This window comes from Gigantopelta aegis, chromosome 4, assembly GCF_016097555.1.
Source record: "Gigantopelta aegis isolate Gae_Host chromosome 4, Gae_host_genome, whole genome shotgun sequence".
Taxonomy (NCBI): Eukaryota; Metazoa; Mollusca; class Gastropoda; order Neomphalida; family Peltospiridae; genus Gigantopelta; species Gigantopelta aegis.
Genome location: NC_054702.1, coordinates 118,176,479 through 118,200,742, shown reverse-complemented (window position 1 = coordinate 118,200,742; position 24,264 = coordinate 118,176,479). Strand labels below are relative to the sequence as shown.

The 24,264-nt window shown below is 37.5% G+C and overlaps 2 protein-coding genes across 8 annotated transcripts in view; one reads left to right on the top strand and one right to left on the bottom strand.

The window, feature by feature from the left end:
* LOC121371905 (diacylglycerol kinase zeta-like) overlaps nt 1–21,134 on the top strand; it is a 57,845-nt gene extending 36,711 nt beyond the window's left edge. For 3 of the 5 annotated variants that reach the window (XM_041498145.1, XM_041498142.1, XM_041498141.1), the window contains 6 exons: nt 317–447; nt 11,615–11,652; nt 12,525–12,645; nt 14,093–14,129; nt 15,081–15,244; nt 16,310–21,134. In XM_041498145.1, the coding sequence (XP_041354079.1) occupies nt 317–447; nt 11,615–11,652; nt 12,525–12,645; nt 14,093–14,129; nt 15,081–15,244; nt 16,310–16,362 (544 nt within the window). In that variant the 3' untranslated portion in view covers nt 16,363–21,134. The remainder of the gene's footprint in view (nt 1–316; nt 448–11,614; nt 11,653–12,524; nt 12,646–14,092; nt 14,130–15,080; nt 15,245–16,309) is intronic. The other 2 variants (XM_041498146.1, XM_041498143.1) reach the window with 1 other exon arrangement.
* The window catches only part of LOC121371904 (diacylglycerol kinase iota-like), a 314,790-nt gene that overhangs the window by 68,429 nt on the left and 222,097 nt on the right, over nt 1–24,264 (bottom strand). The window lies entirely within an intron of this gene.

The following is a 24,264-nucleotide window of genomic DNA, read 5'->3' as shown; positions in this document are numbered from 1 at the left end:
ACATTTCTAATAAAAGAATGTTAAACTTTCTAATAATAGAATGTAGACTCTTATAAGAGAATGTAGACAATTCTAATATAATGTAGACATTTTTAATAGCTTATAGACAATTCTAACAGAATGTAGATAACTTTAACAATAGCAAGTAGACATTTCTGTTAATAGAATGTAGACATTTTCAGTTAATAAGTCTGAATACATTTTCCTGTATTTGTAACTGTGACCTATGTTCGTAGATTTGTGCTGTGATGGTTTTGTTGATACCGATTGTCATGACGACACGACAGTGTGTTCACGCAATCTCTCTGTGTTTCAGCTCGGAGCCGGGTTCCCCCAACTCCCCGGTGACGCAGGAACGACATTACCAGTTCACATCCGTGTCGAGCGCCACCGCCGACAACAAGACACAGGTCCTCTCACCACTCGATAAAGGTAGTCGGTCTGTCGGTACACAACTTTTCTCAGAGTATTAGTTAAAGTTACACAACAAGTCCTCTCACCACTCGACAAAGGTAGTCGGTCTGTCGGTACACAACTTTTCTCAGAGTATTAGTTAAAGTTACACAACAAGACACAGGTCCTCTCACCACTCGACAAAGGTAGTAAGTCTGTCGGTACACAACTTTTCTCAGAGTATTAGTTAAAGTTACACAACAAGACACAGGTCCTCTCACCACTCGACAAAGGTAGTCGGTCTGTCGGTACACAACTTCTTACAGTATTAGTTAAAGTTACACAACAAGACACAGGTCCTCTCGCCACTTGACAAAGGTAGTAAGTCTGTCGGTACACAACTTTTCTCAGAGTATTAGTTAAAGTTACACAACAAGACACAGGTCCTCTCACCACTCGACAAAGGTAGTCGGTCTGTCGGTACACAACTTTTCTCACAGTATTAGCTAAAGTTACACAACAAGACACAAGTCCTCTCACCACTCGACAAAGGTAGTCGGTCTGTCGGTACACAACTTCTTACAGTATTAGTTCAAGTTACACAACAAGACACAGGTCCTCTCACCACTCGACAAAGGTAGTCGGTCTGTCGGTACACAACTTTTCTCACAGTATTAGTTAAAGTTACACAACAAGACACAAGTCCTCTCACCACTCGACAAAGGTAGTCGGTCTGTCGGTACACAACTTTTCTTACAGTATTAGTTAAAGTTACACAACAAGACACAGGTTCTCTCGCCACTCGACAAAGGTAGTCGGTCTGTCGGTACACAACTTTTCTTACAGTATTAGTTAAAGTTACACAACAAGACACAAGTCCTCTCACCACTCGACAAAGGTAGTCGGTCTGTCGGTACACAACTTCTTACAGTATTAGTTAAAGTTACACAACAAAGACACAGGTCCTCTCACCACTCGACAAAGGTAGTCGGTCTGTCGGTACACAACTTTTCTCACAGTATTAGTTAAAGTTACACAACAAGACACAAGTCCTCTCACCACTCGACAAAGGTAGTCGGTCTGTCGGTACACAACTTTTCTTACAGTATTAGTTAAAGTTACACAACAAGACACAGGTTCTCTCGCCACTCGACAAAGGTAGTCAGTCTGTTGGTACACAACTTATCTCACAGTATTAGTTAAAGTTACACAACAAATCCTCTCGCCACTCGACAAAGGTAGTCGGTCTGTCGGTACACAACTTCTTACAGTATTAGTTAAAGTTATACAACAAGACACCGGTCCTCTCACCACTCGACAAAGGTAGTCGGTCTGTTGGTACACAACTTTTCTTACAGTATTAGTTAAAGTTACACAACAAATCCTCTCACCACTCGACAAAGGTAGTTGGTCTGTCGGTACACAACTTTTCTCAGAGTATTAGTTAAAGTTACACAACAAGTCCTCTCACCACTCGACAAAGGTAGTCGGTCTGTCGGTACACAACTTTTCTCACAGTATTAGTTAAAGTTACACAACAAGACACAGGTCCTCTCACCACTCGACAAAGGTAGTCGGTCTGTCGGTACACAACTTTTCTCACAGTATTAGTTAAAGTTACACAACAAGTCCTCTCACCACTTGACAAAGGTAGTAAGTCTGTCGGTACACAACTTTTCTCAGAGTATTAGTTAAAGCTACACAACAAGTCCTCTCACCACTCGACAAAGGTAGTTGGTCTGTCGGTACACAACTTCTTACAGTATTAGTTCAAGTTACACAACAAGATACAGGTCCTATCACCACACGACAAAGGTAGTAAGTCTGTCGGTACACAACGTTTCTCAGAGTATTAGTTAAAGTTACACAACAAGACACAGGTCCTATCACCACACGACAAAGGTAGTCGGTCTGTCAGTACACAACGTTTCTCAGAGTATTAGTTAAAGTTACACAACAAGACACAAGTCCTCTCGTCACTCGACAAAGGTAGTCGGTCTGTCGGTACACAACTTTTCTCAGAGTATTAGTTAAAGTTAAACAGCATGTCCTCTCACCACTCGACAAAGGTAGTCAGTCTGTCGGTACACAACTTTTCTTACAGTATTAGTTAAAGTTACACAACAAGACACAGGTTCTCTCGCCACTCGACAAAGGTAGTCAGTCTGTTGGTACACAACTTATCTCACAGTATTAGTTAAAGTTACACAACAAATCCTCTCGCCACTCGACAAAGGTAGTCGGTCTGTCGGTACACAACTTCTTACAGTATTAGTTAAAGTTATACAACAAGACACCGGTCCTCTCACCACTCGACAAAGGTAGTCGGTCTGTTGGTACACAACTTTTCTTACAGTATTAGTTAAAGTTACACAACAAATCCTCTCACCACTCGACAAAGGTAGTTGGTCTGTCGGTACACAACTTTTCTCAGAGTATTAGTTAAAGTTACACAACAAGTCCTCTCGCCACTCGACAAAGGTAGTCGGTCTGTCGGTACACAACTTCTTACAGTATTAGTTAAAGTTACACAAGTCCTCTCACCACTCGACAAAGGTAGTTGGTCTGTCGGTACACAATCTTTCTTACACTATTAATTAAAGTTGCACAACAAGACACAGGTCCTCTCGCCACTTGACAAAGGTATTCGGTCTGTCGGTACACAACTTCTTACAGTATTAGTTCAAGTTACACAACAAATCCTCTCGCCACTCGACAGAGGTAGTCGGTCTGTCGGTACACAACTTCTTACAGTATTAGTTAAAGTTATACAACAAGACACCGGTCCTCTCACCACTCGACAAAGGTAGTCGGTCTGTTGGTACACAACTTTTCTTACAGTATTAGTTAAAGTTACACAACAAGTCCTCTCACCACTCGACAAAGGTAGTCGGTCTGTCGGTACACAACTTTTCTCACAGTATTAGTTAAAGTTACACAACAAACAAGTCCTCTCACCACTCGACAAAGGTAGTCGGTCTGTCGGTACACAACTTTTCTCACAGTATTAGTTAAAGTTACACAACAAGACACAGGTCCTCTCACCACTCGACAAAGGTAGTCGGTCTGTCGGTACACAACTTTTCTCACAGTATTAGTTAAAGTTACACAACAAGTCCTCTCACCACTTGACAAAGGTAGTAAGTCTGTCGGTACACAACTTTTCTCAGAGTATTAGTTAAAGCTACACAACAAGACACAGGTCCTCTCACGAATCGACATAGGTAGTCGGTCTATCAGTACACAACTTCTTACAGTATTAGTTCAAGTTACACAACAAGTCCTCTCACCACTCGACAAAGGTAGTCGGTCTGTCGGTACACAACTTTTCTCACAGTATTAGTTAAAGTTACACAACAAGTCCTCTCACCACTTGACAAAGGTAGTCGGTCTGTCGGTACACAACTTTTCTTACAGTATTAGTTAAAGTTACACAACAAGTCCTCTCACCACTCGACAAAGGTAGTTGGTCTGACGGTACACAACTTTTCTTACAGTATTAGTTAAAATTACACAACAAGTCCTCTCACCACTCGACAAAGGTAGTCGGTCTGTCGGTACACAACTTTTCTCACAGTATTAGTTAAAGTTACACAACAAGACACAGGTCCTCTCACCACTCGACAAAGGTAGTCAGTCTGTTGGTACACAACGTTTCTCAGAGTATTAGTTAAAGTTACACAACAAGTCACAGGTCCTCTCACCACTCGACAAAGGTAGTCGGTCTGTCGGTACACAACTTTTCTCACAGTATTAGTTAAAGTTACACAACAAGTCCTCTCACCACTTGACAAAGGTAGTAAGTCTGTCGGTACACAACTTTTCTCAGAGTATTAGTTAAAGCTACACAACAAGACACAGGTCCTCTCACGAATCGACATAGGTAGTCGGTCTATCAGTACACAACTTCTTACAGTATTAGTTAAAGTTACACAACAAGTCCTCTCACCAATCGACAAAGGTAGTTGGTCTGTCGGTACACAACTTCTTACAGTATTAGTTAAAGTTATACAACAAGACACCGGTCCTCTCGTCACTCGACAAAGGTAGTCGGTCTGTCGGTACACAACTTTTCTCAGAGTATTAGTTAAAGTTAAACAGCATGTCCTCTCACCACTCGACAAAGGTAGTCAGTCTGTCGGTACACAACTTTTCTTACAGTATTAGTTAAAGTTACACAACAAGACACAGGTTCTCTCGCCACTTGACAAAGGTAGTCAGTCTGTTGGTACACAACTTATCTCACAGTATTAGTTAAAGTTACACAACAAATCCTCTCGCCACTCGACAAAGGTAGTTGGTCTGTCAGTACACAACTTCTTACAGTATTAGTTAAAGTTACACAACAAGACACAGGTTCTCTCGCCACTCGACAAAGGTAGTCAGTCTGTTGGTACACAACTTATCTCACAGTATTAGTTAAAGTTACACAACAAATCCTCTCGCCACTCGACAAAGGTAGTCGGTCTGTCGGTACACAACTTCTTACAGTATTAGTTAAAGTTATACAACAAGACACCGGTCCTCTCACCACTCGACAAAGGTAGTCGGTCTGTTGGTACACAACTTATGTCACAGTATTAGTTAAAGTTACACAACAAATCCTCTCGCCACTCGACAAAGGTAGTCGGTCTGTCGGTACACAACTTCTTACAGTATTAGTTAAAGTTATACAACAAGACACCGGTCCTCTCACCACTCGACAAAGGTAGTCAGTCTGTTGGTACACAACTTTTCTCAGAGTATTAGTTAAAGTTACACAACAAATCCTCTCGCCACTCGACAAAGGTAGTTGGTCTGTCAGTACACAACTTCTTACAGTATTAGTTAAAGTTACACAACAAGACACAGGTTCTCTCGCCACTCGACAAAGGTAGTCAGTCTGTTGGTACACAACTTATCTCACAGTATTAGTTAAAGTTACACAACAAATCCTCTCGCCACTCGATAAAGGTAGTCGGTCTGTCGGTACACAACTTCTTACAGTATTAGTTAAAGTTATACAACAAGACACCGGTCCTCTCACCACTCGACAAAGGTAGTCGGTCTGTTGGTACACAACTTTTCTTACAGTATTAGTTAAAGTTACACAACAAGACACCGGTCCTCTCACCACTCGACAAAGGTAGTCGGTCTGTCGGTACACAACTTTTCTCACAGTATTAGTTAAAGTTACACAACAAGACACAGGTCCTCTCACCACTCGACAAAGGTAGTCGGTCTGTCGGTACACAACTTTTCTCACAGTATTAGTTAAAGTTACACAACAAGTCCTCTCACCACTTGACAAAGGTAGTAAGTCTGTCGGTACACAACTTTTCTCAGAGTATTAGTTAAAGCTACACAACAAGACACAGGTCCTCTCACGAATCGACATAGGTAGTCGGTCTATCAGTACACAACTTCTTACAGTATTAGTTCAAGTTACACAACAAGTCCTCTCACCACTCGACAAAGGTAGTCGGTCTGTCGGTACACAACTTTTCTCACAGTATTAGTTAAAGTTACACAACAAGTCCTCTCACCACTCGACAAAGGTAGTCGGTCTGTCGGTACACAACTTTTCTCACAGTATTAGTTAAAGTTACACAACAAGACACAGGTCCTCTCACCACTCGACAAAGGTAGTCAGTCTGTTGGTACACAACTTTTCTCAGAGTATTAGTTAAAGTTACACAACAAGTCACAGGTCCTCTCACCACTCGACAAAGGTAGTCGGTCTGTCGGTACACAACTTTTCTCACAGTATTAGTTAAAGTTACACAACAAGTCCTCTCACCACTTGACAAAGGTAGTAAGTCTGTCGGTACACAACTTTTCTCAGAGTATTAGTTAAAGCTACACAACAAGACACAGGTCCTCTCACGAATCGACATAGGTAGTCGGTCTATCAGTACACAACTTCTTACAGTATTAGTTAAAGTTACACAACAAGTCCTCTCACCACTCGACAAAGGTAGTTGGTCTGTCGGTACACAACTTCTTACAGTATTAGTTAAAGTTATACAACAAGACACCGGTCCTCTCGTCACTCGACAAAGGTAGTCGGTCTGTCGGTACACAACTTTTCTCAGAGTATTAGTTAAAGTTAAACAGCATGTCCTCTCACCACTCGACAAAGGTAGTCAGTCTGTCGGTACACAACTTTTCTTACAGTATTAGTTAAAGTTACACAACAAGACACAGGTTCTCTCGCCACTCGACAAAGGTAGTCAGCCTGTTGGTACACAACTTATCTCACAGTATTAGTTAAAGTTACACAACAAATCCTCTCGCCACTCGACAAAGGTAGTTGGTCTGTCAGTACACAACTTCTTACAGTATTAGTTAAAGTTACACAACAAGACACAGGTTCTCTCGCCACTCGACAAAGGTAGTCAGTCTGTTGGTACACAACTTATCTCACAGTATTAGTTAAAGTTACACAACAAATCCTCTCGCCACTCGACAAAGGTAGTCGGTCTGTCGGTACACAACTTCTTACAGTATTAGTTAAAGTTATACAACAAGACACCGGTCCTCTCACCACTCGACAAAGGTAGTCGGTCTGTTGGTACACAACTTATGTCACAGTATTAGTTAAAGTTACACAACAAATCCTCTCGCCACTCGACAAAGGTAGTCGGTCTGTCGGTACACAACTTCTTACAGTATTAGTTAAAGTTATACAACAAGACACCGGTCCTCTCACCACTCGACAAAGGTAGTCAGTCTGTTGGTACACAACTTTTCTCAGAGTATTAGTTAAAGTTACACAACAAATCCTCTCGCCACTCGACAAAGGTAGTTGGTCTGTCAGTACACAACTTCTTACAGTATTAGTTAAAGTTACACAACAAGACACAGGTTCTCTCGCCACTCGACAAAGGTAGTCAGTCTGTTGGTACACAACTTATCTCACAGTATTAGTTAAAGTTACACAACAAATCCTCTCGCCACTCGATAAAGGTAGTCGGTCTGTCGGTACACAACTTCTTACAGTATTAGTTAAAGTTATACAACAAGACACCGGTCCTCTCACCACTCGACAAAGGTAGTCGGTCTGTTGGTACACAACTTTTCTTACAGTATTAGTTAAAGTTACACAACAAGACACCGGTCCTCTCACCACTCGACAAAGGTAGTCGGTCTGTTGGTACACAACTTTTCTTACAGTATTAGTTAAAGTTACACAACAAGTCCTCTCACCACTTGACAAAGGTAGTAAGTCTGTCGGTACACAACTTATCTCACAGTATTAGTTAAAGTTATACAACAAGACACAAGTCCTCTCGCCACTCGACAAAGGTAGTCGGTCTGTCGGTACACAACTTTTCTCACAGTATTAGTTAAAGTTACACAACAAGACACAAGTCCTCTCGCCACTCGACAAAGGTAGTCGGTCTGTCGGTACACAACTTTTCTCAGAGTATTATTTAAAGTTACACAACAAGTCCTCTCACCACTCGACAAAGGTAGTTGGTCTGTCGGTACACAACTTTTCTCAGAGTATTAGTTAAAGTTACACAACAAGTCCTCTCGCCACTCGACAAAGGTAGTCGGTCTGTCGGTACACAACTTCTTACAGTATTAGTTAAAGTTACACAACTTTTCTTACAGTATTAGTTAAAGTTTCACAAGTCCTCTCACCACTCGACAAAGGTAGTTGGTCTGTCGGTACACAATCTTTCTTACACTATTAGTTAAAGTTGCACAACAAGACACAGGTCCTCTCGCCACTTGACAAAGGTATTCGGTCTGTCGGTACACAACTTCTTACAGTATTAGTTAAAGTTACACAACAAGTCCTCTCACCACTCGACAAAGGTAGTCGGTCTGTCGGGTCACAACTTTTCTTACAGTATTAGTTCAAGTTAAACTTACCCATAGTATAATCTACTAGTGTTGGATGTAACTTGTATAACATAGACCGGCCCTTGAACTAGCTGTAGTCAGCAGAGCCTATTAGTAGGTTACGGGTACTTGGTAACCAACTCACTTATTGCTCTAGATTCAAAATGTTAACTAGAAGGCAAAATAGGTTGCCATTAGCCGATTTGTATTTCTGTGCTGGGCTGTACTTTGTTAAACATTGATGCCAGTTGACAGTTTTATATCAGTATATTTCACTGTGTTTAGTGTGAGCTATTTAAAATGATGTTAATGCAATTAACACGGTGTCAGTAAGAATGTTTTATATCAGTATATTTCACTGTGTTTAGTGTGAGCTATTTAAAATGATGTTAATGCAGTTAACACGGTGTCAGTAAGAATGTTTTATATCAGTATATTTCACTGTGTTTAGTGTGAGCTATTTAAAATGATGTTAATGCAGTTAACGCGGTGTCAGTAAGAATGTTTTATATCAGTATATTTCACTGTGTTTAGTGTGAGCTATTTAAAATGATGTTAATGCAGTTAACACGGTGTCAGTAAGAATGTTTTATATCAGTATATTTCACTGTGTTTAGTGTGAGCTATTTAAAATGATGTTAATGCAGTTAACACGGTGTCAGTAAGAATGTTTTATATCAGTATATTTCACTGTGTTTAGTGTGAGCTATTTAAAATGATGTTAATGCAATTAACACGGTGTCAGTAAGAATGTTTTATATCAGTATATTTCACTGTGTTTAGTGTGAGCTATTTAAAATGATGTTAATGCAGTTAACACGGTGTCAGTAAGAATGTTTTATATCAGTATATTTCACTGTGTTTAGTGTGAGCTATTTAAAATGATGTTAATGCAGTTAACGCGGTGTCAGTAAGAATGTTTTATATCAGTATATTTCACTGTGTTTAGTGTGAGCTATTTAAAATGATGTTAATGCAATTAACGCGGTGTCAGTAAGAATGTTTTATATCAGTATATTTCATTGTTTAGTGTGAGCTATTTAAAATGATGTTAATGCAATTAACGCGGTGTCAGTAAGAATGTTTTATATCAGTATATTTCATTGAGTTTAGTGTGAGCTATTTAAAATGATGTTAATGCAATTAACACGGTGTCAGTAAGAATGTTTTGCATCATAAGAAATACAAGAAGCATGTTATTTTGTTTGGATGTTATTTGTCGCAGTAAGTGCAGTAGCTTGAGAAAATTGTGCCATGTATTGCGAACAAAAAATTGATCACAAACGAAATATTGGTTACGGAAAACCATGAAGACATAACCGATATGAGGCATGACCTATTATTGATGAGTCGATTTAACATCGGTGAACATCAGTATAGAGACGTATTGCTGGTGCAGGCTGTTCTCTGGTATTTATTGACAACCACAGCGGTCACGTTACCCAGTACAGACTGACTTGTGGTTTATTAGTTATTACCAAACAGTCTCCATTAAATGTCTGTGTTGAACTTGGAGAGTTGTGCCATTAAGAGCTAGTCAATACAACTGGATTGGTATTGTTATATGTACACCACATGCTGTTCACAGTGGGCAGCGTGTACTGGCCAATCAATCAGTGGATTGGTATTGTTATATGTACACCACATGCTGTTCACAGTACTGGTCAGCGTTATATGTACACCACATGCTGTCACAGTGGGCAGTGTGTACTGGTCAATCAATGGATTGGTATTGTTATATGTACACCACATGCTTTTCACAGTGGGCAGTGTGTACTGGTCATTCAATATGGATTGGTATTGTTATATGTACACCACATGCTGTTCACAGTAGGCAGCGTGTACTGGTCAATCAATCAGTGGATTGGTATTGTTATATGTACACCACATGCTGTTCACAGTGGGCAGCGTGTACTGGTCAATCAATCAGTGGATTGGTATTGTTATATGTACACCACATGCTGTTTGCAGTGGGCAGCGTGTACTGGTCAGTCAGTGGATTGGTATTGTTATATGTGCACCACATGCTGTTCGCAGTGGGCAGCGTGTACTGGTCAGTCAGTGGATTGGTATTGTTATATGTACACCACATGCTGTTCACAGTGGGCAGCGTGTACTGGTCAATCAATGGATTGGTATTGATATATGTACACCACATGCTGTTCACAGTGGGCAGCGTGTACTGGTCAATCAATATGGATTGGTATTGTTATATGTACACCACATGCTGTTCACAGTGGGCAGAGTGTACTGGTCAATCAATGGATTGGTATTGTTATATGTACACCACATGCTGTTCACAGTGGGCAGCGTGTACTGGTCAATCAATATGGATTGGTATTGTTATATGTACATCACATGTTTTTCACAGTGGGCAGTGTGTACTGGTCAATCAATATGGATTGGTATTGTTATATGTACACCACATGCTGTTCACAGTGGGCAGCGTGTACTGGTCAATCAATCAGTGGATTGGTATTGTTATATGTACACCACATGCTGTTCACAGTAGGCAGCGTGTACTGGTCAATCAATCAGTGGATTGGTATTGTTATATGTACACCACATGCTGTTCACAGTGGGCAGCGTGTACTGGTCAATCAATGGGATTGGTATTGTTATATGTACACCACATGCTGTTCACAGTGGGCAGCGTGTACTGGTCAATCAATATGGATTGGTATTGTTATATGTACACCACATGCTTTTCACAGTGGGCAGTGTGTACTGGTCAATCAATATGGATTGGTATTGTTATATGTACACCACATGCTGTTCACAGTGGGCAGCGTGTACTGGTCAATCAATATGGATTGGTATTGTTATATGTACACCACATGCTGTTCACAGTGGGCAGCGTGTACTGGTCAATCAATATGGATTGGTATTGTTATATGTACACCACATGCTGTTCACAGTAGGCAGCGTGTACTGGTCAATCAATCAGTGGATTGGTATTGTTATATGTACACCACATGCTGTTCGCAGTGGGCAGCGTGTACTGGTCAATCAATATGGATTGGTATTGTTATATGTACACCACATGCTGTTCACAGTAGGCAGCGTGTACTGGTCAATCAATCAGTGGATTGGTATTGTTATATGTACACCACATGCTGTTCGCAGTGGGCAGCGTGTACTGGTCAATCAATGGATTGGTATTGTTATATGTACACCACATGCTGTGCACAGTGGGCAGCGTGTACTGGTCAATCAATCAATGGATTGGTACTGTTATATGTACACCACATGCTGTTCACAGTGGGCAGCGCATGTTTAATTTATAAGTTGCTTATCGGTAGGACTGTAAACATGTCTTACCATGTAATGTCTTGTTGAGAGTTATTGTATCTATTTCTGACTTATTATTTTATATTTATAACTATAGGTCTCATTGATGCCTCAAAACGTGGAGATATAGAAAAGGTGAGTGATTTCATGTAACGGTCAAATGTGTTCTGACTTATTTTACATGTCTGTTCGGTTTCATCCGAAATGTTGAAAAATTACTTTTATTTAAGTTTGAGGTTGATTTGTTTGGGTTGGGTTTTTTAAAGATCATATGAACTTTTATTCAGGTTCGTAGGAACTATATCTGGAGTAGGGGGACAATTCCTAGTTGAGGGGAGGGGCAAGCCAAACTTTTACCCAAGTATTTTTTTTTCCTTAAATGGGGGCACAGACCCCTCAGACCCTGTGGTTCCTATGGGCATGTTATTTTTAAATGGCTATCGCATACCCTCAAATTTACTTTGTAAAAGTCATGCTTATGTATTCAAGTTCTGTCTATAGAATCTAGAATTCTTGAGATATATTACTAGTGAATTAACATTGAAATAACTGTTATTAGTTGATGTTCATTACATTACCATCTGTGTGAATGTTTCACCAGTTGTGATAGGTGCTTTGTGAAACTGAAAGCGTGGTAATTCAGTCTGAATAAGCATTTTGTCTGACTGAAAGTAGCTGTGTTTGAGTGTGTATTGTTTGTGTTTTGTTTGACTAAAAGTAGCTGTGTTTGAGTGTGTATTGTTTGTGTTTTGTGTGACTGAAAGCGGCTGTGTTTGAGTGTGTATTGTTTGTGTTTTGTCTGACTGAAAGCGGCTGTGTTTGAGTGTGTATTGTTTGTGTTTTGTGTGACTGAAAGCGACTGTGTTTGAGTGTGTATTGTTGGTGTTTTGTGTGACTGAAAGTGGCTGTGTTTGAGTGTGTATTGTTTGTGTTTTGTGTGACTGAAAGCAGCTTTGTTTGAGTGTGTATTCAGCTGTTTGTTGAGAGTGTATTGTCTGTGTTTTCAGCTGGTAGAGTCGTACCATGATGGCGCAACGTTGCTGGTGACTGATCAGTACGGGATGACGGCATTACACCACGCCGCGCGCTTCGGACACAAGGCAATCGTACAGTTCCTCATTCAAAGTGGCAAGTGCTTTATATATTCATTCTTTCATTCATTTCAACTTAGTTTTGTTTTTATATCCCATTTAGGTTCAAGCATGTTGTCCTGGGCACACACCTCAGCTGTATGGGCTGTTTGTCGAGGACAGAGGGTTAGTGGTTAGTGAGAGAGAAGTTGGTGTAGTGGTCTTACACCTTCTCATTGAATCACTGAAACTCACTCAGGGTTGTAGCCGGTATCGGGCTACGAACTCAGTACCTACCAGCCTTTTGTCCCATGGCTTAAGACTTAATCACAAAACCACCGAGGCGGTTCATTTTATATTGTTAACTGCTCCCTTTAAAGAAATGACATCACATGTAACTATTTAGTCAAAGTCAATTTGAGATGTACCAGATATTAAAAATACAAAAGTTAGTTTGTTTTTGTTTTTTAAATACAATACTTGGTGACTCGTCTGCTTCGATAGTGTTATGAATACAGATCAAGGCGTATCCCAGAGGCTTTCTCTGTTTGTTATACAAATGTAGCTTTGTAAGATTTGTATATGTAATAAAGAAATTTATAGTATAATACAATTCTATAACGTGATAAATAAATAGCTGTATGGTATATTTAACATTTGTAATATATAAAGAACAAATAAATGTGTAGGAACTTAAATTTAGGATGTATACAGTATGTAACAAATAAATTTGTAGTGTCTTATATTTAGGCGTTGTCTTATACTTGATATGTGTATATTAATTAATAAATAAATCTGAAGTATCTTATATCTAAGAATTGTCTTATACTTGATATTTCTATATTAATTAATAAATAATAATAAATAAAGTATCTTATATCTAAGAGTTGTCTTATACTTGATATTTCTATATTAATTAATAAATAAATCTGCAGTGTCTTATGTTTAGGAGTTGTCTTATACTTGATATGTGTATATTAATTAATAAATAAGTCTCAAGTATCTTATATCTAAGAGTTGTCTTATACTTGATATTTCTATATTAATAAATAAATAAATCTGCTGTCTTATATTTAGGAGTTCTCTTATACTTGATATTTCTATATTAATTAATAAATAATAATAAATAAAGTATCTTATATCTAAGAGTTGTCTTATACTTGATATTTCTATATTAATTAATAAATAAATCTGCAGTGTCTTATATTTAGGAGTCTCAAGTATCTTATATCTAAGAGTTGTCTTATACTTGATATTTCTATATTAATAAATAAATAAATCTGCTGTCTTATATTTAGGAGTTGTCTTATACTTGATATTTCTATATTAATTAATAAATAAATCTGCAGTGTCTTATATTTAGGAGTTGTCTTATACTTAATATGTGTATATTAATTAATAAATAAGTCCGAAGTATGATATATCTGAGAGTTGTCTTATAATTAAAGCAATCAGCAGTGTGTGATATGTTAAATGAACTAATAAACATCTTTTGTTGTGTTCAGCTCCTCCCGTGATTCTGGACATGGTTGATCAGGAAAAGTGAGTATCTTTTGGAAATTAATTGTGAACTCCATCTATAAAACAGATTGGTATCTGTTACAGAGTATTTTGGGGAAATGAATTGTGTTAGCATTGTTAACTCTACTGTCAGTAAGACAGTGAATTGTGTGTTAGCATTGTTAACTCTACACAACACATTTTGTTAATTGTGTGTGTGTGTTTGTGTGATAATGTGTGTGTATTTTTGTGTTAATTGTGTGTGTTTGTATGTTAATTGTGTGTGTATTTGTGTTAATTGTGTGTGTATTTTTGTGTTAATTGTGTGTGTTTGTATTTTAATTGTGTGTATTTAAGTTAATTGTGTGTGTATTTTTGTGTTAATTGTGTGTGTTTGTATGATAATTGTGTGTGTATTTGTATGATAATTGTGTGTATATTTGTGTGTTAATTGTGTGTGTTTGTATGATAATTGTTTGTGTGTTTGTATGATAATTGTTTGTGTATTTGTATGATAATTGTGTGTGTATTTGTGTGTTGTATGTGTATGTGTATTTGTATGATAATTGTGTGTGTATTTGTGTTAATTGTGTGTGTGTTTGTATGATAATTGTTTGTGTATTTGTATGATAATTGTGTGTGTATTTGTGTTAATTGTGTGTGTATTTGTGTTGTGTGTGTGTGTTTGTATGATAATTGTGTGTGTATTTGTATGATAATTGTGAGTGTATGTTTGTGTGTTAATTGTGTGTGTATTTGTGTGTTAATTGTGTGTGTCTTTGTATGATAATTGTGTGTGTGTGTTAAATGTGTGTGTGTTTGTATGATAATTGTGTGTGTATTTGTATAATAATTGTGTGTGTATTTGTATGATAATTGTGTGTGTATTTGTGTGTTGTGTGTGTATTTGTTTGTTTGTTGTGTGTGTATTTGTGTTAATTTTGTGTGTATTTGTGTGTGTATTTGTGTATTAATTGTGTGTGTATTTTTCAGAGGCCAGACTGCTCTACACAAGGCTGCATGGTATCAGCGTCGTACGATCTGTCACATGCTGGTTGCGGCGGGGGCGTCGCTCACCCGCACCGACTACCAGGGAAACACACCGCAGCAGCAGGCTCTGAAAGCCGAGGACTCGGAACTCGCGGCCTATCTCCAGAGTAAGATCTGAATACTCAATACAAACAAACTCAATACAAATAAACAAAAACTCAATACAAACAAAACTCACAGCGTATCTCCAGAGTAAGATATGAATACTCAATACAATTAAACAAAACTCACAGCGTATCTCCAGAGTAAGATGTGAATACTCAATACAAATAAACAAAACTCACAGCGTATCTCCAGAGTAAGATATGAATACTCAATACAAATAAACAAAACATGCATAGTCACATATTTCCTTAGACCTCGATCTGATACTGATATATTTTTTTTTACCTTTTTGCTATTTACATACTTAAATTTCTTTGATAATGATATACTTCTTTAAACCTCTTTAATATTAACATTGACATACCTTCTTTAACCTCTTTGATATTTATATACCTTCTTTAACCTCTTTGATATTGACATACCTTCTTTAACCTTTTTGATATTGATATACTTTCTTTGATAATGATATACTTCTTTAAACCTCTTTAATATTAACATTGACATACCTTTTTTAACTTCTTTGATTATGACATACCTTCTTTAACCTCTAATATTAATATACCTTCTTTAACCTCTTTGATATTTATATACCTTCTTTAACCTCTTTGATATTGATATACCTTCTTTAACCTCTAATATTGATATACCTTCTTTAACCTCTGATATTTATATACCTTCTTTAACCTCTTTGATATTGACATTCCTTCTTTAACCTCTGATATCGGCATACCTTCTTTAACCTTTTTGATATTGATATACCTTCTCTAACCTCTTTGATATTGACATACCATCTTTAACCTCTCTGATATTGACATGCCTTCTTTATCCTCTCTGATATTGACATACCTTCTTTAACCTCTTTGATATTGACAGATTCCTTAAACATAATATTGCCATACCTTTTTTGACATCCAATAGCCAATATGTTTTTTGTGTGTGCTGGGGTGTTATTGAACATGCATTCATTCCTTAACATCTTAAACATGTGATACTGGGAAACGTATGTGGGCCTACACATGTTTGATTTTGGCAGGCTCTCCAAATCTGTTTGACATTGTATTTTGCAGATCAAGAACACTTTCAGCTGGTAGCCTCTGAAGATCAAGAGACTGCAGTATAGTGATAATGGACAGATGTGAACTGGAGAGACTGACTTATAGTGAAACTGGAGAGACTGACTTATAGTGATACTGGACAGACTGACTTATAGTGATAATGGACAGATGTGAACTGGAGAGACTGACTTATAGTGATACTGGACAGACTGACTTATAGTGATACTGGACAAACTGACATATAGTGATACTGGACAGACTGACTTATAGTGATACTGGACAGACTGACTTATAGTGATACTGGACAGACTGACTTATAGTGATACTGGACAGACTGACATATAGTGATACTGGACAGACTGACTTATAGTGATACTGGACAGACTGACATATAGTGATACTGGACAGACTGACTTATAGTGATACTGGACAGACTGACATATATAGTGATACTGGACAGACTGACATATAGTGATACTGGACAGACTGACATATAGTGATACTGGACAGACTGACTTATAATGATACTGGACAGACTGACATATATAGTGATAATGGACAGATGTGAACTGGAGAGACTGACTTATAGTGATAATGGACAGACTGACATATAGTGATAAAGGACAGACGTGAACTGGACAGACTGACATATACTGACAATGGAGAAATTTATACCAGATAGACTGACATAGTGACAACAGACAGACATATATTGGACAGACTGACATATACAGACAATGGACAGACTGACACAGTGACAATGGAGAAATGCATACCGGATATAGACTGAACAATGGAGAAATGTATACCGGATATAGACTGACATAGTGACAATGGACAAACATATTGGACAAACAGACTGACATATACAGACAATGGACATACTGACATATACAATGGACAGACTGACATATACAGACAATGGACAGACTGACATAGTGACAATGGACAGACTGACATAGTGACAATGGACAGACTGACATATACAGACAATGGACAGACTGACACAGTGACAATGGAGAAATGTATACCGGATATAGACTGACATAGTAACAATGGACAAACGTATTGGACAGACTGACATATAGCGACAATGGACAGACTGACATATAGTGACAATGGATAAACATATACCGAACAGACTGACAGTGACAATGGACAGACTGATTTATGGTGATCCTTTTCACTTTGATCTTACACTTTTGTTGTCAAGATGCTGGTTGTCATGACAACAGAGTTTAGAACAAAGACAGTTGGTATGAATGTTGTGAGCTAAAATGACTATTTTTCTTGTGTATGTGTTTGGAGGTATATTTGCCATGTGTATAGGCTGGTATTTAAATTAGGTTATCTCCCATGGGCTTCACATAACAGGCAATTGATCTTTGTATTGAAGCAAAACGATGTGAAAATGGTATAATGTCTTACTCTTCTCTATGTAATGCAAATGTAGAACAACATGGACACAATCAGGAAATAAAATTAAGTCCTATAGAAGCATATGATGTGAATGAGTGAAATAAAGATAAAATAATTAACCTACAGGACAGGCACATGTCCAATTCACTAAACAAGTCGTCTGTTATGTAAACGTTACTCAAATTGTTTTATCTGTTTGGCAGCCTATGTGAGCAAGTCAAAGATCTGTTTCATTTTATAAAGCACATTTTAAGATGTGCAGTTGTAGGTGTAGTAGAACAAGACTGCATGAGCACCAAGGGAGGTAACCTGGTTTATCTGAAGGCCGGCTGTGATGCAATGCACTCTGGTAGCTAGTGTTTGCCTGCACATTGTGGTCCAACCGAGAGAAAATCCATTCTATTTTTTCACTCACTTACACCCAATTGTAAAGTAATATTGTTAACATTTGTTGCCAAGAAAACGTGGATCCTCCTAATGTTGTATTAGTTCCCACAGGTCTTCATCAGAATGTATTGTTTCATATCTTTATATTTGTCATGTCTCCCTTTCCACGGGGTTTTGTACAGAAATCAAAGTAAAACATTCCACTTATTTTTGTATATGTTATTGTTTACATTTAATCTCATGTTACACCCACAGTGGTTTAATCTCATGTTAACCCACAGTATGTTAGTCAGGAATCCACTACACACACAACGCCACCTGGTGCACATTTAACTTGTATATTGAAGTTAGGTAACTCCATCTTTTGGTCTCTTCATTCAATATTTACAGTATTGACTTCCTGTTGGATATTCAGAAAATTTGATACTATATTTTGTGAACCCGATATCTTAATGCCACAACTGTTAGAAAGCTCTATATTGAGGAAACTTACTCAACTCAAATGTGCTGCACTTGGTAGGTAAACTTTAATTGTGACTGCTGTGATAGGAAATGTTTAAGAACACTGGAGCACATTGTTTATTCAGCCACTGGTAGCCGACTAGTGCACGGTTGGTACAACACTGGTATTTGATATTGTGTTGACACTGGAGCACATTGTTTATTCAGCCACTGGTAGCCGACTAGTGCACGGTTGGTACAACACTGGTAGCCGACTAGTGCACAGTTGGTACAACACTGGTATTTGATATTGTGTTGACACTGGAGCACATTGTTTATTCAGCCACTGGTAGCCGGCTAGTGCACGGTTGGTACAACACTGGTAGCCGACTAGTGCACGGTTGGTACAACACTGGTATTTGATATTGTGTTGACACTGGAGCACATTGTTTATTCAGCCACTGGTAGCCGACTAGTGCACGGTTGGTACAACACTGGTAGCCGACTAGTGCACAGTTGGTACAACACTGGTATTTGATATTGTGTTGACACTGGAGCACATTGTTTATTCAGCCACTGGTAGCCGACTAGTGCACGGTTGGTACAACACTGGTAGCCGACTAGTGCACGGTTGGTACAACACTGGTATTTGATATTGTGTTGACACTGGAGCACATTGTTTATTCAGCCACTGGTAGCCGACTAGTGCACGGTTGGTACAACACTGGTATTTGATATTTGTTCATCTTAACACCACTATTTTTTTTAATTATTTGATCATGTTTGCGTTGATAAAACTGGAAAGTTATTATTTAACTATATTTATTGTAGATTAGTTTCTTAATATTGTGTAATTACTAATTAAATGTGTTTCAAACCACAGAATAAAACTGGTTTTGTTAATGGTTTTATAAACATCGGCCACCTGTCATGGCTGCATGTACAACATTAGTATTTTTAGTTTCTAGACAAGTCATCAGACATCTTCTTTTTATCAAATAGTTTGTGTTATTTTTCATTAAATGGACCCTTTAAGACTTTCACATGTAAGTCCTATGTGTACTGTCTGTAACACATGCAGATGTAAGTCCTATGGGTACTGTCTGTAACACATTCAGATGTAAGTCCTATGTGTACTGTCTGTAACACATTCAGATGTAAGTCCTATGTGTACTGTCTGTAACACATTCAGATGTAAGTCCTATGGGTACTGTCTGTAACACATGCAGATGTAAATCATATAGGTGTTGATTTTTAATACATTGAGATCAAAGTCTGATTTTTAATACATTCAGGTCAAAGTCTGATTGTTAATACATTCAGATCAAAGTGATTTTTAATACATTCAGATCAACGTCCTTTAGGTGCTAATTGTAACATATTAAAATTTTGAAATAAAACTAAAAAGCATAATACCGGTTTGTACTGCAGGCTATATTAAATGCAATAATTTTCTCTGGACAGAAGCAAGTCATTAATAGATGTTTCTCTGGACAGAAGTAAGTAATTAATAGATATTTCTCTGGACAGAAGTAAGTCATTAATAGATATTTCTCTGGACAGAAGTAAGTCATTAATAGATATTTCAGGTGTTAAATTATACAAATAACTGGCCATTTCAACTTGGAACAGTTTGTGTGTTGTATTGGAATACCACAGGTTGGCTTACTTGCTGGTATTATGGGGCTGTGACCGCCATATGCACAACACGTTAAACGGTTGACTGTTGATCCATGAAGATGTCCTAATGGAGATGTTTATTTAGAAATGATGTATGAGTATATTTTCTTTTATTGGTTGTTCACTTTTATATTATTTGTTCCACTAACAATGTGTTGATGTTTAACGACCAGCTAAATGTTTTATATTGTGTCTATCATTCTGTTGCAAACACGTTGAGTATCTGCTTGTCATGGTGATATTTGGTTCAAATAAAAGAGAGACTTATTTTATATAAAAGCTAATTGCAGATTGTCTTAGGTTTTATTGAAAATGTTAAATCAGGAATGTTTTTTCTTCAGTTTTAGTATTCCATCTTCTTAACACTCAAGTTGCCAAAACATTTGGATGAAAAAATTGAAATAATAAATTTTTATAGTTTTAAAAGTATATTTTAATTACAAAGGCCATTTTGTTTTCGTGCCATAGAATAAGACATTTTTATGTTCTATATGAGAGAATAACATGATTAATATATACGTGTATGTTGTGTCTGTGTGAAGGACTCCAGTGGAGATCGTGTGAGCCAATTGGAGCATATGTATGTGCCATTACTAGAATGTGTAGTTTTATAGTACAGATATCTATTTTTATATTCTCTAGAACATACAGAACATAGACAGGTCGGTTGCTAAGCAACAACTAATGTTAATCTCAGGCCACATAAATAGATTTTGTAGCCGTTCTGATTGTGATATGAGAAACGCAAACCCATCAGGTGTGTGTGTGATTTTAGAGTTATGACAAATGATGCCTTTGTTTTGTTTTAAAGATGCATATCTGGCAGATATCTGTGAACAGTTGTTTATTTCTCCAGTACTGCAGCTGCTGTGGTTCATACCACTTTACAGTAAAGATTCTTTCAACAAGTCACTCGTCTTTGTTGTTATTCTTATAGTGTGGTCGTTATTCTTATAGTGTGGTCGTTATTCTTATAGTGTGGTCGTTATTCTTATAGAGCACAAGATGTAGCCTGCTCTTGTCATGGAACACTTGTTATGGAACGCTTGTCATGGAACGCTTGTCATGGAACACTTTATGGGAGAATGGTGGCCTTACCATGGGCTTTCTATCACCCGGTGGTATACCGACAGTTTATATCTATATATATATATCTGGTTAATCAAGGTCTGATCACCCAGTCGTATACCGACAGTTTATATCTATATATATATATATATCTCGTTAATCAAGGTCTGATCAGCCGGTCGTATACCGACAGTTTATATCTATATATATATATATATCTCGTTAATCGACGTCTGATCACCCGGTGATATACCGACAGTTTATATCTGTATATATATCTCGTTAATCAAGGTCTGGTCACCCGGTGGTATACCGACAGTTTATATCTGTATATATATGTCGTTAATCAAGGTCTATCACCCGTTGGTATTCCGACAGTTTATATCTATATATATATATATATGTCGTGAATCAAGGTCTGATCACCCGGTTGTATACCGACAGTTTATATCTATATCTATATATATATATCTCGTTAATCAAGGTCTGATCACCCGGTAGTATACCGACAGTTTATATCTATCTATATATCTCGTTAATCAAGGTCTGATCACCCGGCTGTATACCGACAGTTTATATCTATATATATATCCCATTAATCAAGGTCTATATATATCTCATTAATCCAGGTCTGATCACCCGGTAGTATACCGATAGTTTATATCTATATATATCTCATTAATCAAGTTCTACCAACAGTTTATATTTTGTTGTTTTCCATGGACACGGTTTTCGAGGCAGTTGCTATCCACTAGTTTTCCCCTGGTGTGGGTAGCCAGTTTATATCTGTATATATATATCTCGGTAATCAAGGTCTGATCACCCGGTAGTATACCGACAGTTTATATCTATATATATCTCGGTAATCAAGGTCTATCACCCGTTGGTATTCCGACAGTTTATATCTCTATATATATCTCGTTAATCAAGGTCTGATCACCCGGTAATATACCGACAGTTTATATCTACGGTATATATATCTCGTTAATCAAGGTCTGATCACTCGGTGGTATACCGACAGTTTATGTCTACGGTATATATATCTCATTAATCAAGGTCTGATCACCCGGTGGTATACCGACATTTTATATCTATATATCTATATCTCCTTAATCAAGGTCTGATCACCCGGTGGTATACCGACAGTTTATATATATATATATACGTCGTGAATCAAGGTCTGATCACCCGGTTGTATACCGACAGTTTATATCTATATATATATATCTCGTTAATCAAGGTCTGATCACCCGGTAGTATACCGACAGTTTATATCTATATATATATATATATATGTCGTGAATCAAGGTCTGATCACCCGGTTGTATACCGACAGTTTATATCTATATATATATATATCTCGTTAATCAAGGTCTGATCACCCGGTAGTATACCGACAGTTTATATCTATATATATATATATATGTCGTGAATCAAGGTCTGATCACCCGGTTGTATACCGACAGTTTATATCTATATATATATATATCTCGTTAATCAAGGTCTGATCACCCGCTAGTATACCGACAGTTTATATCTATATATATATATCTCGTTAATCAAGGTCTGATCACCCGGCTGTATACCGACAGTTTATATCTATATGTATCCCATTAATCAAGGTCTATATATATCTCATTAATCAAGGTCTAATCACCCGGTAGTATACCGATAGTTTATATCTATATATATCTCATTAATCAAGTTCTACCAACAGTTTATATTTTGTTGTTTTCCATGGACACGGTTTTCGAGGCAGTTGCTATCCACTAGTTTTCCCCTGGTGTGGGTAGCCAGTTTATATCTATATATATATCTCGTTAATCAAGGTCTGATCACCCGTGGTATACCGACAGTTTATATCTATATATATATATGTCGTTAATCAAGGTCTGATCACCCGGTGATATACCGAGAGTTTATATCTCTATATATATCTCGTTAATCAAGGTCTGATCACCCGGTGGTATACCGACAGTTTATATCTGTATATATCTCGTTAATCAAGGTCTGATCACCCGGTAATATACCGACAGTTTATATCTACGGTATATATATCTCGTTAATCAAGGTCTGATCACTCGGTGGTATACCGACAGTTTATGTCTACGGTATATATATCTCATTAATCAAGGTCTGATCACCCGGTGGTATACCGACAGTTTATATCTATATATCTATATCTCCTTAATCAAGGTCTGATCACCCGGTGGTATACCGACAGTTTATATATATATATATATATATACGTCGTGAATCAAGGTCTGATCACCCGGTTGTATACCGACAGTTTATATCTATATATATATATATCTCGTTAATCAAGGTCTGATCACCCGGTAGTATACCGACAGTTTATATCTATATATATATATATATATATATGTCGTGAATCAAGGTCTGATCACCCGGTTGTATACCGACAGTTTATATCTATATATATATATATCTCGTTAATCAAGGTCTGATCACCCGCTAGTATACCGACAGTTTATATCTATATATATATATCTCGTTAATCAAGGTCTGATCACCCGGCTGTATACCGACAGTTTATATCTATATGTATCCCATTAATCAAGGTCTATATATATCTCATTAATCAAGGTCTAATCACCCGGTAGTATACCGATAGTTTATATCTATATATATCTCATTAATCAAGTTCTACCAACAGTTTATATTTTGTTGTTTTCCATGGACACGGTTTTCGAGGCAGTTGCTATCCACTAGTTTTCCCCTGGTGTGGGTAGCCAGTTTATATCTATATATATATCTCGTTAATCAAGGTCTGATCACCCGTGGTATACCGACAGTTTATATCTATATATATATATGTCGTTAATCAAGGTCTGATCACCCGGTGATATACCGAGAGTTTATATCTCTATATATATCTCGTTAATCAAGGTCTGATCACCCGGTGGTATACCGACAGTTTATATCTGTATATATATCTCGTTAATCAAGGT